The sequence below is a fragment of the Populus trichocarpa genome, chromosome 14, assembly GCF_000002775.5.
Source record: "Populus trichocarpa isolate Nisqually-1 chromosome 14, P.trichocarpa_v4.1, whole genome shotgun sequence".
In the NCBI taxonomy this organism is placed as follows: domain Eukaryota; kingdom Viridiplantae; phylum Streptophyta; class Magnoliopsida; order Malpighiales; family Salicaceae; genus Populus; species Populus trichocarpa.
In genome coordinates, this window is record NC_037298.2 from 3648246 (window position 1) to 3665106 (window position 16861).

Consider the following 16861-nt stretch of genomic DNA (forward strand, 5'->3'; position numbering starts at 1 on the left):
TACATCAAATCCTGTAAGAGCTTTAAACTAAAATATAGTTGAGCTGAAGTAGTACTAGGATGAGAAATGTTTTGGAAATTATTCTATACGCAAGTGTATAATTGTTATAGAATTTTGAGTTGACGAGCTATTTTCTATGATTTGATTTTTAGAAGTGGTTACTCACTTGTGGATGATAGCCTGAGTGGTTCAATGCTTATCTATGATTTGGTTCAATGCTTATCATTTGATCTGCAACAATGACACAGGATGCAGTCGGGATTCTGTTCACTGGAGCTACTAGTAATCTCTGCTTCCTATATGCATTGCAGTTTTTTAATGGCCCGGTTGATTGCTGAGAAAAACGTAGGGAGCAAGAATGAAAATTAATTTTTTTATTGAATTCCTGAATTTAATCCGTTCTTAACCTTGATTTAGAACTTTAGGGTGTCTGATCATTGACATTTCAGAAATTACAGATACAAAATCACAATATTTTCAATAGCCAAACATAACAAGAATCCAAGGAATCCTGAAGAAATTTAAAATTTCCTTTTTTTCTTCTCAAAATTCTTTGAACTGATAATTATTGAAGAGATGGGAAAATAAGTTGAGCTTTGGACCTAACAATTTCCTGGACAGGACAAGTAGGCTATGCTCTTCTTCCAATGATTGCAAGAGGGTTCGTGTTAGGCCCAGATCAGCCCGTACTTCTGCACTTGCTTCGTCATTCTGCCGAGTCCAAATGGAAATGACAGATGCTGTCTTTCCTCTTCTCCAGGTGCAACTCTTACTTTAATGGTTAGATGGATACAGATTTGATAGTTACTGGCATGGAACTGTGGAAGACTGGAAGGTCTTACTTCCTTTGTTTGTGGTTTCACAGGTATAATTGCAACAACCGATGCCATTGAAGCTTGTAAAGGTATCAATATTGCTGTTATAGTTGCTGGTTACTCGGACAACCTGGAAAGGAAGGATACACTGCATGAAAATGCACTTCTCCTCAAGGCTCACGCGTCAGCTTTGGAACATGCTGCTCCTGATTGCCAGGTTAGATACCGAGTGAATCGCCTGCACTCAGTTCATGCCATTCTATTTTTTTCATTCTCATCCTTTTCTGTTAAAAAATTATATAAATTATATTTTAAAATATTATCTAACAAATTAAAAAAATTTTAATTAAAATGATTCTTTATGTTATATCAAAACTTTGGTGATAAAAAAAATTAAATCATGGAAGTTTTAAGTTTAAAAATTTTTAAATTAAAAAATATTTTAAAAATAATATAAATTATATCTTAAATTTTACCTACATACTTGAATTTTTAAATTTTAAGATAGTTATTTGATATATTTTTTTTGATGTTATATCACTATAATAACAATAAACTCTTAAAAAGCTTGGCATTTGGACTGTAATCAATCGGCAGGCTCTGATTCACGTCTTTTAATGCTCTTCTGATATTCTATTTCTCGCCAAAGTTGATGCCTTACGTTGCTAGTACATGGCAGATCCTAATGGTTGCAAATCCTGTAAACACTAAGGCGCTCGTCTTGAAAGAATCTGCTCCTTCAATCCTGGATAAAAAACATCACATGCCTCACCAGGCTCGACCACAACAGAGCCCTGAGCCACATATCTGACAGGCTAAATGTTCATGTCAGTGATGTGAAGAATGTAATCATATGGGGAAATCACTCTTCAACGCAGCCTTCAGATGCCAATTATACCACTGTCACAGCTAACAGCACAGTGAAGCTGGTCCGAGAACTTGTCCCCGATGATCATTGGTAGGCTCAAGTTTCTAGCCTGCTTTACTCTCATTCTGATAAACAAATAGCCAAAAAAGGAATTGCATCCATGATCGGTGTTACTTGGGAATCAATGGTGGTGATAATAACTTGTATTCTCTAACACAGTTACCCGCAGCATAGAGTTTGACTCGCTAGTAGTTGTTTATGTATTAATTAGAATCATTGGTATTACGGTGAGATTATTTTTTATAATATTTTTTATTATTTTAAAAAATTATTTTTAATATCAATATATTAAAATGATTTAAAAATATAAAAAAAAATTAAAGAAAAATGTTTTTTTAATTTTTATAAAAATATTTTCTAACCACAGAAACAAACTAAGAGAATCATTCCAAGCAGAATCAAGATGGCTAGGCGATCAATACACTGGGACGGGTTCGAAAAAGACCATAATTGATTAGATTATCAGATTAATTTGTGAATTCACTATCAACCCAAGTTGTTGGTTTTTTCAAGTTTAGATTGAGTTTAATTATGTCGTGAATTATTAAAAATAAGTTAATCAATTTTTAATATATTAATATTCAATTCAATTCAATTAAAAACTTAATCCAGAACAAATTTAAAGACGGATTTTTCCGAGTCATCCCGAGTTTAACATACAAGTTAATTTATTCTCCCCAAGACAAGATTGTGAAAAAAAATTCATGAGTGCATTCGGATGTTGGCCTGTGTAAAAAGCCGGCCTGAAGGTACTTAATTTGTGTTAACAGATTGAGCCCATGAGCCTTCTTGGTTTCAAACTTTCAATCATTAGGCTCTGGAAGCAAAATAGCAGCGGTGAGCTCTAAAAAATCTAAAGCCCAAAACCCCATGTTAATTTCTTATGTCTCCTCCACGGACAAACTGTCTTGCACTGATGATGTTGCTCCTCTCTCCGCTTGAGCAAACTCTGCAAAACCTCTAACAAGTTAATTCTCAGACCCTAAACTAGGGCTTTTACATATTCTCATATAACCCAAAAAAATGGATGAAGGAATGCAGCAATTCCAACAAAGCTTAGTCGAGCTCGAAAAATGTTGCCCAACATGTCTTATTAGCTCGCAATCAGGTCAGCTTCAAGACCTTTAAAAAATTCTCTTTGCAAAAAATTCTTTCCAAAATCACTTGTTTTATTTCTTATTAGGTGGTTGAAAATGATAAAGAGAGGAATGGAAACCGAGAAGCATTGACTGCATTACGGAAGAGAGCTAAGACTACAAAAACTAGCATAAAGTCTCCGTTTGAGTCTATAATGAAAGTCCGGATCAAGGGCGGCTCCTTTAGTGAAAGACATTTGTGGGACTTGTGGTAATCATGACGAGAAGGAGAAAACTTGGATGATGTTTCCAGGAAGTGTTGTTTTTACTTCTATTTCATTTCATGTTGCCCACACTATCTTGGAGAAAGCCCCCCCCCCCCCCCTTTTTTTTTGTTTTAGTTGTTTTAATTAGGAAATGTTGATTTTTCATTTTAAGAGAATTGCATGTTTATGATGGGTTTTAATTTGATGATCTGTCAATGTAGTCGAATTACTAATTGTGTTGGTTTAATGAGCGCAATATGTTCTGGAAGTTAAGTTTGAAACTTGTCTTACCATGTTTGTCGTTGGTCTAGTGTTTTAGATTTATGCACCGGTATGAATAATAAAGTGGGTTTTCACTGTTTTCTGATTCTGTTTCTCTGCTCAGAACATGAGGAATTTTTGGAATATATGGTTGCTCGAGATTTAGACTTGAAATAGGAGACACTTGGGAGATTTTATTGTTTTGAGAACCTCGTATTTGAAGGTCTTATGTTGCCAATTCTCAATGAGGACTGATATAGCTTATCAAATGGGGCAAAAAATAAGGGCCTTTTCTGTTGCTGGAGATGGTAGATTGAGATTGAGTTTATGCATTGCACCAATACTCCCAGCTTGGTGTTAGAACTTAGAACCCTAGTTCAAAGAGGAACTAATGCTTCATGAGAAAAGTTGTATATGTAGACATTTGATCTGATATTATACAATTTTCCTCGTTCTTGCAAAATGCAATTAATGTTCTTGGACATGTATAATTTGTGAAGGTGTGATTCATTATGTGAATTGGAAGCTTATTTTTTGGACAGAGAGCATGCAAATTGTTGCAAGGTGCCTCCATAAACTATTACTATCAGTTTTTTGTGCTTCATGGAGAAATTTCAGTGAAAACATGCTATGGTTAGCCTCAATGCATGAAACTTTGCATGTGCCAAATCACAAATGACATAGAAAAGCTACCTATGATCGATGAAGACTATGAAACTATGATGCTTGGAACATGGTTGGTCATCAATATAGACTTTTAGTCTACTAAACTTTTCTTCCAGCAAGCGTCAATGGCAATTCCTTGAATCTCGTGTTTACTGTGATGCAGATCAAGAACAGCTTGAATATGAAGCAAAAAATCTGCAAAGCTTTGTAAGGGAAAAGTCCCTTCTAATTTCAGAAAAAGGTGTGCTTGCTGACAGTATTAGCCAGCGTTTGCTCAGGTCCTCAGTAACCTTAACAGACAAACCAAAGTGAGTTATGCATTGGGAAATTAGTGTTCCTGTTCAATAATGGTTTTTGCATATGCTGTGCGTTATCTCCCTGGTTTATTTTTTCATCTTCTGTTTCAACTCAGATGAGGATTGAGCCTTATTTCATTTGGTGCCACTACTTTGAGTCTTCATATTTAGCTGCAGTTAAATGGTATGGTGGGTTCTAGAATTGCTTTCTGCTGACTACTGTATCTTGCTGGACCACCAATTGCAGCATTCATATTAATATTGGACTGGATCATGATGGTCCATCTGTGAATATGCATTTGTACATTTCATCTTATGTCTATTCTTCTTTGTTTCCATAATCAAGTAAATTATGAACATTTTATATGCTACATCATATGGTGACGAAGCCTTCTCTAGGATTTATTTTATTATATTTCTGATATTAGGGTTAATTAATCTAAGGTCATGTGATTAGCATGTGACTTTTTAAAGTATTTCCTTTATAGGCTAAATAGTTTTGCTTGGAGACTAAGACCAGGAATCCTTTTCCTACAAGGATATAAGGCTTAAATTAATATAAATAGGCTGCTAGGATTACTTTTGTAGTAGTTTTTGTTATTTTATCAATCTATTCAGATTCTAGATGTTTCTTATGAACCCTAAACCCCAATTATCCTGTTCCAACTTCAGTTTATCCTATTCTTAGCCATTATTCTGCAGTAATTTCTGTTTTCTACTGCTTTGCTCTTCCCAAACTTTGTCATATGGTCTACCAGAAAAAAAAAATGCATGTGTATTGTTGTTATACCTGTTTGAAGCTTAAGTGCATGCATCCACCTTTTGGTTTTAAAATGTTAGAGAAATAAAAATTGGTTAACTTGTTTTACTATGGGTATTTTCCTGATGCTGGGATTCTTTTTCTCTCTCTCAAAACTTGGCACTCTGAAGTGCAGATATTACATCATGATAGTTTAGGAAGAGCTCTTTTTCTGTCTTGGTCACTGAAGACAATACTTAGTAGTTCTGATAATGAACACAGATAGCTTTTATGTTGATCTACACTTAATAGTTGTGATGATGCTTGCATTTTTATCAATCTAGGGTCATTGCCTGTTTCGGTGACAAAAGAATTGGTGAGGTTTAAATATAAAGCAAGCCAATTGCTAAAAAATACTGCAGAATAAAACACTCTCTTAATTCTCCTTCTGAAGGCACCATATCTTGTTAATTGCTTGTCTTGCTATTATCGTCTGGAGTCTCACTTGGGCTTGTGACCACAAATAATAAGCTTATGGCTTCTTCCTTTCATCCTTCCCATATTCACTTTCTCTACGCAAATTGGATGTCAGGAAAGAAAGGTGTCAGGTTTGGGGACCATCTGACTTTATTTTTCTCACTCAAAAAAGAGTGGAAGTTTCCCGGGGACTGCTCAAACAGTTGAAGATACCTTGTTAGACCCTTGTCTTCTTCTTTTCATGTGGTCCTTTTACCCTTAGTTTTCACATGGTTTCCATAGCTGTACGAAAATTATCACCCCCTTCTGTTTCTCTTCTATCCCATCTTGTTTTTATTTTTTCCTTTTTTTTTTCTCTCATCTCATTGGGTACACTGACATGACCTTGAGTTATCAAGATCGAAGTACTGTACAAACTCAGCCAATCTCTTTCTGTGTTTTGCATGAATGGCCTATATATGCTGAAACCTTGCTATCTCTAGAGCATTGCAGATGCTCAAGTACTGGATTTGTGATTTTATTAATCTATGTATCATCTCTTTGATAATTCTGGAACTTAGAAAATTGATTCCACTACCTATGTATCTTAATTATTCAACCAGTTTGAAACCTTAAACTTGTAATGACACAGGTGTAGTTCCCCCTCCTGAGAGCAGTTATTACATATGCTCCATGTAATTTTATTGTTGAGTTTTTCCTCGCATAATTCCATTTTGGTTTGGATCATAATTGGATATTGGTTATCATTTGTGGGACCATAACTCTTTGATTTTTATCACTTACTAAAATCACTGCTCATGGTTCTGATCCTCCGTGTATTTACACAAACATTGCTTGGAAACTATATTAATCTCATTCTTATTGTTGTAGATGATGAGATCTGCATGAAATTCTCCTCTCAAGACTCTGGCCAGAAGAAGCGTCTCAGATGCATAGAAGCCCTGTTAAACAAATCACTACTCCGGCCAACCATTATCGTAATGTGATTATTGCAACCTTTTCTACCATGACACTGTTTTACGTGGATGAGTTGTGAATTCCTCTCACTAGTGGAGGGTAGCGTTTTATGAAAGGTTGGCATTACTTGTCATATATGCTTATACTTAATGGAAGCATTTATGAAGTGGCCAAACCAAGTATCCAGAAACTCCAAAAGCAGGAAGATTCATCATTCATGAGAGTTACACATGCTTTTGTTTTTAATTTTTTTACTGGCAAGGAAGGTGCTCTGTTACCTTTAATAGGAAATTCGGATACTCTTATACGGTAGACAAGCGCAATTACCATGTCAAAAGGAAAACATGATAGCGGGTTAATCTCATAGATGGTGCTTGCATTTAACTTGTAGAGAATGTAACTGTGGCCCCTAGCGAAGCCCTCTTGCTCTCCTTACCCATGCTGAGAAAGTTGTTTGAAAATGAAGAGATTTTGGAACTTCTATCGAATAGAAATAACTTATTATTATTTTATTTTTTTAATTGAAATCAATGGTTAGATTTAAAACATGAAGCTTCTTGTTTCCTTAGAATCTCAATCTGCATGTATGATGCTGGTTCAATAACATTTTTCCTCTCTTGGTCGAGGTGTGTTTAGGTAAGATAAGATTGGGCCTCCTCTTAGCATCTGTGTCGAATATAGCGATGCTGTTGTAGACTTTTATTCGTTAATTTATTGGTGATGCCCATTTGAGGTGTTTGAAGCAATTTTACACAGAAGTCCTGGACAGCATGGCATGCATTTCATTGACCAGGCCTGCAAGTCTACTTGGCTCTATGACCTCGGCAGAGATATTAACCCGCCAAGCTCCCCAAAAAACCAAAAGGGCGATGCAATCCGGAGCTGAGGGGGGGGATCGTGGATGACATCTTTGAGCCTGCTAAAGGACAACACATAAATATAATGTGAAAATTTTCAAAGATCAGGATGCCAAAATCTATACACTCTTACCTCCCATCTTCTCTCACTCTTATCTACTAGGGCTCTACTCTACAGCTATGAGAGAAAGAGAACAGTAAAATATTAAACAATATTCAGGGCAAAAGGAGAGACAATAATTAAAAAAGCAGGAGAATTGTTTTGTTGATAAAATAAATAAGCCTCTGCCCAAAAGAGGTAGACATTCCGTACATGAGAGTCAACGTCCGTGTCAGCTTTTTTTTTTACCAAATGCTACCAGCCTGTCCTCTCTCTCTCTCTCTCTCTCTCTCTCTCTCTTTAACTATCAACTCGGGCTCTGCTACTTCAACTTTGAGGTTTCTTACGCGCTATGTTGTGTATCTTAATTTAAACTCGCCCTTTTATCGATGACACCTGCTAGTTGAGTTGTTGTGCATAGATTATTAATTGCAGGTCAGTATTTAAAAATTAAAATTATAAATAATACCAAACGATTCTTTAAATTTAAAGAATTTTATTTTGTTTTCCAAGTATAAAAATAAAAGTAATTTTATTTAACAAAGCCTGCATGATATTTTTGTGCTTACTTTTATCACTGGATTTTTACTTGGTGAAACTCGTTTCTATAGAGATTCCACTGGTAAATACCTTAGAATATTTGTTAATAATCATTTAATACATCTAATTAATCTTTACTTTTCTTATACCTAATCAAACAAAATCTAATAAATAATATTAGAATTATATGAAGTGCTCAGATGGAAATTGTTGGGCGAGCCTAATCCAGTTAAAAAAAAACATCATATATAACAAATTCTATTTAATATTTAATTAAGACTTTTATTTAAATATTTAATTTTAATAATTTTTAACTTTAGTCCAGTAAAAAAAGAAAAATAGAATCTGATAAAGCCAAAAACTCTTAGGCGAGTGTGATTTTAGTGTACTCGCGCGGATACATGAAGAGTTCTGGCTTGATACAAACAAACAAACTACTTGCAATACATCGTACGTTTAAGATACGATCGGTTCCTCTCCTGTCTTTTTCTGATTTTGCTACTATGACCTTTAATTTCTTGTTATTCACACAAAATGCCCCTCTTGATCAAATCCTAAATTTCTCCTTGCTCCTTGGATCTTGACCAGCCCTTTTTGTTGAAGTAATTAGGTGCATTATTTTATGGAGGAGGGGATGTGCATTTATTTGGGCGCGCAAACACCCATATGAGCTGAACGTGTAACAGAAGAGTGGAACATGTCAACAAACCCATTGCTAAATTTGATTTAAATACACTTAATCAATCGAGCCAAAACCAAATTTGATTTTGAAAAATTTAAGTTGATTCGGTTAGATTTAGAAGAGATTTAAGCAATTTTTTAAAAAAAATACCCACTAAACTATTAATTAACCTATTCGATTTACAAACTTAAAACCGTAAATCGGATCATGAATAGAGTTGGGTTTTATAATTATAGTGTAAATCTAGTTTAATTTTGATAGCGAATGAAGGTGGTTTTCGCTTTTAAGGTGTTGATTCAAATTATAAAGTGGGCTGATTGTTATCATATTAGATATGAATTCATAAATATACAGATATAAAAATTAAAAAATATATAGTCAAATTGATGCTTACTAATCAGCATCCAGGTGAATAAGACGTCGAAGAGGTGCTTATACAAGGAAAATAAGGTGTTGGTTCGAGAGAAACATGAAAAGGCAGCAGCTCTTAATTATCATAATATTAATTAATTTTAGAATAATGGAAGGTGGTAGAATTATCAGTCGCTCAGACAGCCATTGAAAAAACACGACCACATGCTCACTGAAAAGAATGATATGGTCTCTTAAAGTACATATACAATCAGAGTATTTCGACATTCAATTTTCAACGAGTTATATAACCTTTGATGTTAATAGCTCGCGTTTAGCAGTTTCCATCGCATTCATCTACATGCAGAAAAATTTTAGCCACGCTTTGTGCATGCCTGCTGTCTCTCTCTCTTTTTCTTTTTTTTCTTTGTATTTTTATATATATTTTCACAAAAAAATAAATAATTATATATATATATATATATATATATTTATGCCCGAGGAAAAACAGGGGTAAAAGGACATGCAGCAGCTTGATATTATTCAATCAGTTTTGTCATCGGACTAATTAAGGTTTTTGCTGTCTCCCAGCTGGCTGTCATATGGTAGTAGATATATAGCTTTCTTTAGGGCATCCTTTTGCAATAAACACTCATTTCTCTAATTTAGATTCTGTGTGCTTAGGTTAGGGATAGATGTAGCTATGGCTACTGCTATGAAAACAAAACGTCAATGGATTCTTGTCTGTGTCAAAGGTTAGGAAGCGTTGTTAATTTCTCATTTAAAACATAATTAAGAGCTTTGGTCAGGGACAATCTTGTCAATGTGATAATATGTCGGCGACGGCCTGGAGAGAGAGTGGAAAGTATCTCTGTTGGAGATTGCTTTTTTGCCATCTTTTATTAGCTTTGTCTAAAATGGCAAGAATAATTTAATACGTCAATTAAAAAAAAATATAAATGATAAGATAAGTAAATTCTCTGGAAATACCGATAATGCCAGCAATTAATCTCACGGTTGGAATCCTTCATTCCCTGCCAAACCCTGAGCTTTTAAATATTAAATCTTTATCTGTCAAAGAAAATAATCCTTGATGTTGCTAAATGTTTTTTGAATTAATTAGGCTAATTGCTGAGTTAAATAGAGTAGTTCTATGTCTAGTGACCATTTGCATGATACTTATATATATATAATAATTTTGATACACAAAATCAACTCAAAAACATAAAAAAAATAACAGATAAATTTTATGATGTTCAATGATTAATTATTCATGCTTGCTTCTTAGAGATAAATAAATATAAAAAGAAAGAAGTAATTAAAATGTTATGTTTGGAATTTTTTAAATAACAAATACTAGAACGTTTATTTTAAAAGGATGGCCAATATTTTTTTTATTGTAATTTAAAACATTCTGTTTGGAGTGCCCCCTCCTCCCCCTCTGGATTTTTTTTACCGAACAGTACATCCAAAATACACCTCCTATATATTTGCACTAACTATACAACTACTCTCGCTCTGCCGTGGATGGATAAAAAGAAATTGATACAAAGTTGGACAATGAAAAAGAAAACAAGCAAGAAAAAAAAATGATATCAACTATATTAACTCATTAAGTTCGTGACTCAGTTATTTGACCAGAAGCAATAAACTTGAAAAAATCTTGAAGCCTAATTTTTAATTAACTAAACGCTAAATAACTAAATTGAAAAAAACATACAAAAAAAATAGCAATTATAAGTAAAAAAAAAAAAGACTTAAGGCTACTTGGGTCAACTCGTCTAACCTATAGGGTAGGTTGTGAGACTGAGATAACCCGATAAAAAGTAAAATAAAAAAAATAACGAAACCTACATTTTTATATATATAAAAAAACCAATGTTGAATGTCGAGTCATGAGATGGAAAGGATTAGAAAAACAACAATTATAAGCAAAAAAAAAAAAAAAACTTGAACCCATTTGAGTCAATTCGCCAAACTTATGAATCAGGTCTTAAGATTGGGATAACCCTCTGACGAAAGAAAAATGAAGAAAACCATGAATCCTATTTTTTTAATAAAAAAACAATGTTGAATTATGATATGGGACAAAAATAAGTAAAAAGAAAAACGATGACAGCCTTTGTTAGCTTATAAACCGTGCCCCTGACCATTTGATCAAAGGCACCAAATGAAGATCAATTCTCAACAAATCAAATATTAAAAAATAAAATTAAAAATAAAATCAATGACACAAAAAGATCCAAAAAAAAAATTAGTTATTAAAAGGAAAAAAAAAACCAAGCACGAACCACCTAGGTTAACCCTTCAAACTCATAGGCCAGGTCATAAAATCGAGATAATTCTATAAAAAGGAAAATGAAGAAAACCATGAAGCCTATTTAAAAAAAAAAACAAATTTTGATTAATGAGACCGAAAAAAAAATTCTAAAAAAAAAGGGAGGAACCCATGTTAGCTTATAAAACTCGTGACCTGGACCATTTGATTAGAGGCATCAAATATGAAAAAACCATAATTCCTAAATTTTAAAAAGCCATTTGATGTCGTGAGGAATCCAATGACATGATGAAAGGAATATTTGACTTTTTTTAATTACTTCAAAAAATCAATCTACCTCTCAACTAACCTACTTATAACTAAAAATCCACGTGAAAACATGCAACTGAGATAAAGGTTAATTTCATGATTTCACTATGCTAAGAGTAATAAAAATACACAAATGCCCCAAAAGCAAGCATCAATTAAGAATATGTTCGGGAACGCGGTGCAAACCGCGTTTCCAAAAAATTCAAAAATATTTTTTGCTAAAATTTAATATATTTTTTTATGTTTTAGATCGTTTTGATGTGCTGATGTCAAAAATAATTTTTAAAAAATAAAAAAATATCATTAGCATGCATTTCGGTACGAAAAGTTATTTGAAAAGCAACCGCAACCACACTACCAAATACTCTCTAATTATGACATAAAAGATAAGGAAGTAATTGAATCATGCAAAAAGACATGAATTCTTAAAATAAAACTCTTTCAAGGGCAGTGAAGATTTTTCACTAAAAAAACATAAAAATACATTTATATCCCCACTAAAAATAAAAATGATAAATGAATGACATGAAAAAAATTATTTTACCGCGAACTTAGTATTCTAACTTGATTTGAGGAACAACAAAAAAAAAAATATCATTTTATTATTACAATTCACAATAAACTATTAATTTCTTGTATTACATTATTTTTTCCCTGCCATATATATTTTTGGTAAATATAGGAGACCCATGACTCCAAGAACATCGATTTGATTGACATGCATTTAGAAGAGTATGCCGCTCATGATCAAAAGAAGAAGAAAATCATACATCCCAAGCCGGATTAGTTGAAAAGGTAGCTTATCATGCTCGAAGACCAAGAAATTAAAACCTGAACTTGTTTGTTACGTTAAAAGCAAGCACGTTAATTTTCCCTAATCACGCAGGTCAAGCTGATACAAAAAGATCATCTAACATTTTTTAAAATTAAAGTCGTGTGTTTGGTTGGTGTATTGATATGAAAGATAAATGTAAAAAACGACATAAATGTGTTTGTTTGAAACTAAATTCATCATTTTTGTTATTTAAGGACTTTCTTTTCATGAATTATTTTATCTTTATATTATGTAAAAATAATCAAATTATTATCAACAATACAAAACAAAAAAATAATACTTTATTATAAAATTATTAACCATCTAGTAGGTGACCTAGTAGTAAGAGCTTGGGACAAAAGGGTTTGCTCCCTCTATGGTCTCAAATTCGAGCCCTATGGTTGCTAATATGATAGCTACTGGAAGCTTACATGATTGTTAACTTCAGGACCCGTGAAATTAGTCGAGGTGCGCGTAAACTGACCCGAACACCCACATTAATAATTAAAAAAAAACACTTTATTGTGAAATTACAAAGGGTTCATTTAAAATTATATAATTCTATCGAATTGAGTATAAGTGGACATGGAATAGCATGTATTATATTGGGAATATCAAATATGAGAAATTGCTCAAGATATTTTTTTCTCATGCTAATTAACTTAAATTATTTTAAATACGATTTTTATACTGGAAGGTATATCTTACGAATCACACACGCAATAAATCCTTTACTCGTGATAATAAACCAGTATGCTAATGTACAATTAAAGGCAGGGGCAGATTTTCTCTTCATGGAACAACTTATATTCACAAATTAATGACAATTGGTTTGGTTTCCAGTACAAAAAAGCAATGGGAAAATGTAATGAATGCAAGAACGGACAAACCCATGATCTTACAATTATCTCGATTTTAATTTCTTTTCATCACCAGCACATGAGTTCATTTTCTGTTGACTCTATCAAACACATTGCATAATGATCAAGGGAGGCAAAACAACATCGATCATCATAATATATCCAAGTCCAGTCCCTTTCAAAATAGACGAAGTTGCCTTCAATTTCTGAAATCACATCGTGAAAATAGGAACTTGAAAAAAAATGTGAAGCAGAAACTTCAACATAGACAGGCACAGTGACCCTTCTGTGCAAATTGATCAAAATTAGCAAGGGTAGGTCCCAAGTTCTTGAGGAAGAAACCGCGTGGCATTTTAACCTCTTTACCAAAAACAACAGCACCGTTGTTATTGTAGCTAGCCAAGCATTTACTGCAAGGTAGGCGACAGCTTTTCTACAAACCCCGACTAGTTGGGGAACCCCCAGCCATCTATTTTAACTTTTTAACACAGAATTCCATTGCAGTGGCTCTATCTACAAATACGTGACCATCAAGTGGGTAAAATGGTAGTTTTCGGGTTTACATACACAGCACCCAATTACCTCTGCGCAAGCCGCCTCATAACTCAGTTTCTCTCTCTCGGAGACTCTCACCTAGCTAGCTAGAGAGAGAGAGAGGGAGAGAGAGACTGGTACCAGAAGGAAAGAGAGACTCGTTTTTGTGGCTTTAAAAAGTCATAGACAGAGAGCTAAATAAAGAAAAGAGAGAGAGGAGCTAGAAGGGGGAGGCTTTTGAGAGAATGGGCATCACCCCAGTTAAAGAGAGAAAAGAAAGCAGCAATTGAAACTCTGCAGATGGCCAATTTTAGTGTTTTTGAAATTCGCATCCTCTCCTTCTCTTTCAGTTCACTGACTCGGTTTAATTTCCATAGGTGAGACAGAGAGAGAGTGTTTTTTCAACTTGTAAACTGTTTGTAATATCCCATAAAAGCCCACCTTAACACCGACATGTCTCCTCAGGACAGTCTTACCTCTCAAAAAGCAAAAACCCCACTTCAACAAAACCACTCAGCATAAATCAAAGCGAAGCAAAAAAATTTAAGAAAGATCAAATCTTTCCCAGCCACTACCTTTTCTCTTCTCTTTTGTATTCATCTATGTATAGAACCAGCTCCTTCTCTTGATGATCATAACCTCTTCCTTTCTTTGTTTCTTTTACAGGTAAATTAAGCTAGCTAGATTGATTAAGATTTTCATATTATCTAGAGAAGGAAGAACAAAATGTTGGAGTACGAATGGGGAAACCCGTCAACAATAATGTTATCAGGTGGAGATGATCAACAAGCTGGAAGCAACCACGAAGTACAAGATCAAAATCGTCAAGCTAGCATTTTCGATCACTACACCACTCAATCTTTCAACGACAACAACCTCATTCCTCAACATACCTCTCCAACCTTAATGTTTCAGAACCACCCCACCACCACCAACGCTACACATCACAATATCAACTCTTTTTTCGACCCTCGTGCTTACGCCGGCGCCGGCGCCTCCTCTTTTCCCACCACTCACCATCCTTCCCTCCTTTCCCTTGATCCAATCCCAACAGTCACATCAGTCGCAACTGCAACCTCTTATTTCCTTATCCCAAAAAGTGAGGAAATTCCTCGTTCAAATTCCGATTTGATCACTTCAAGGATAGGACTGAATTTGGGAGGAAGAACTTATTTTTCTTCGGCTGAGGATGATTTTGTGAACCGGCTTTACCGCCGGTCTAGACCGCTCGATCCCGGTTCTTCATCTAATGCTCCAAGATGTCAAGCTGAAGGGTGCAATGCTGACCTTACTCATGCTAAACACTACCATAGACGCCATAAAGTCTGTGAGTTTCACTCTAAAGCTTCTACTGTCATCGCCGCCGGGTTGACTCAGCGATTCTGCCAGCAGTGTAGCAGGTTTTTTTAAATTACATTATTGCCCTTCCCATGCACTTTCTCCATTTAATCCAACGTTTTGTAGATGATTGTATGATAGTGATTAACCGACCACGGAGATGCGATCCCAAATTACTCTATTACCCCTGTGATTTTTTTCTCGTCATGATGATGTCCAATGATTGGTTACCCGTACATGGGTTAATCCCGAGGGCATTTGAGTCCGTAAAATATACTTTCCGTTTTACGTACCATTTCTTCTGTTCTTAATATCAAGGCAGCATTACGTACTTGAATTAGTTTAATTTAAATAATAATATAAGCTTAGGATTTGAAATTACAAAAACTACCTCAATATTCTTTCTTCTTTTCAATGGTTCCTTCTCTGCCTTTGATATCCGGACACGGTCAGAGAACACTCGCCTGACGACAATACCCCTGGGCTTGTGCTTGGCAACCAATGATTGGTTGGGCCGTACATGTGGAAATCCCGAGGGCATTTGTGTCCGTATCTATACTCATTACGTACTGATTTTTTCTTCTTCACATATTTAGACAGCACGTAATTAATTAGCAGCTCTGAGCATGGTTTTGGAGTAATTGACAGTGATTGGTTACGTTGAATTTTTCTACAGGTTTCATCTTCTCTCAGAATTTGATAATGGAAAGCGTAGTTGCAGAAAGAGATTAGCTGATCACAATCGTCGTAGGCGAAAATCACACCAAATTAATCAAGAAAATCAGAAATCACATCTAGAAAATGCCACCATTTCCTCATCTGAGATTCTCACAAGTAAGCTCCGTTTTCTATGTTCATATAATTAATGTCATGTTGAATCGATATGGATCAACATTTTAATTTATAAATGGTTTATCCTGTATACCATTATTTTTTATATACATTAATAAATTTAAATTTTTTTCACTTGTTTTTTTTTGGCTTAAGAAGTATATGCATGTATGAGCAAGATATGTAGGAAATCAATTAACTTGCATGGTATTTTCTTATGGGAATTTATAGGGTCTCCACCGGACTCTGGAGCTCATCCTACTTCATCGGTGACGGTGGCGATGTCCCCTCCTCGAATGTCTCTGGATTGTTTCAAGCAAAGATCGTATCAAGCCACTGCTTCTTCTTCTACATCGTCAAGCTCACTGTTTTTCTCAAGCGGGTAAAAAATGTCAATGACCTGATCATCAAGGAGGATTTAATATTAACTAAGCAGTAACATAGTGTTACTCCAGTGTTATATTTATTTTTCCCTCTTAATTTACTCTCTCTTTAATTATTGTTGATTAATGCTCACTCTTGATTGTGTTAGTAAAAACCAAATGGAGTATCTGCTCTGCTAATATATTTCTCTCTTCAAGCGATTTAATACCTGTTGATGTGGTAGCCTTTCATATATTTTTCTGTATTCACCGGAAGATATATCCAAAAATGGAAAAAGTAATCACTGCCAAGAGGACTTTTCTAACAGAAGTATCTGTTTGGTTTCAGAAATGGTTAGATAGGCACGGGGATGCAGGATTATTATCATTTAGGGCATTCCATTATTATCCCTTTGTCGGATCCTTACCAGGAAAAAGGCTGTAAATCAAACATGCATAAAAACAAGAAAATGAACATGCATGCGATATCAATCTTCAAAGAAATTTATAGGAAGGAGATCAAG

The 16861-nt window shown here is 34.5% G+C and overlaps 1 protein-coding gene and 2 pseudogenes across 1 annotated transcript; all 3 read left to right on the forward strand.

The window, feature by feature from the left end:
• Window positions 1-239: 239 nt before the first annotated feature.
• LOC18105159 (malate dehydrogenase-like) lies at window positions 240-1777 on the forward strand (annotated as a pseudogene).
• Window positions 1778-2461: 684 nt separating this feature from the next.
• Window positions 2462-6962, forward strand: LOC18105160 (uncharacterized; annotated as a pseudogene).
• A 6856-nt stretch (window positions 6963-13818) lies between these two features.
• Window positions 13819-16564, forward strand: LOC18105161 (squamosa promoter-binding-like protein 8). Its single transcript, XM_006375193.3, has 4 exons — window positions 13819-14183; window positions 14473-15206; window positions 15821-15978; window positions 16207-16564. Exons 2-4 carry the CDS (start codon window positions 14533-14535, stop codon window positions 16359-16361), a joined length of 987 nt encoding a protein of 328 aa, XP_006375255.1. The 5' UTR covers window positions 13819-14183; window positions 14473-14532; the 3' UTR covers window positions 16362-16564.
• The last annotated feature ends 297 nt before the right edge of the window (window positions 16565-16861 follow it).

Coding starts and splice junctions, on each gene's coding strand:
- LOC18105161 (XM_006375193.3), top strand. CDS start 14,533: ATGTTGGAGTACGAATGGGGAAACCCGTCAACAATAATGTTATCAGGT. Junction 15,207..15,820: donor TTCTGCCAGCAGTGTAGCAG/GTTTTTTTAAAT, acceptor ATTTTTCTACAG/GTTTCATCTTCTCTCAGAAT. Junction 15,979..16,206: donor CTCATCTGAGATTCTCACAA/GTAAGCTCCGTT, acceptor GGGAATTTATAG/GGTCTCCACCGGACTCTGGA.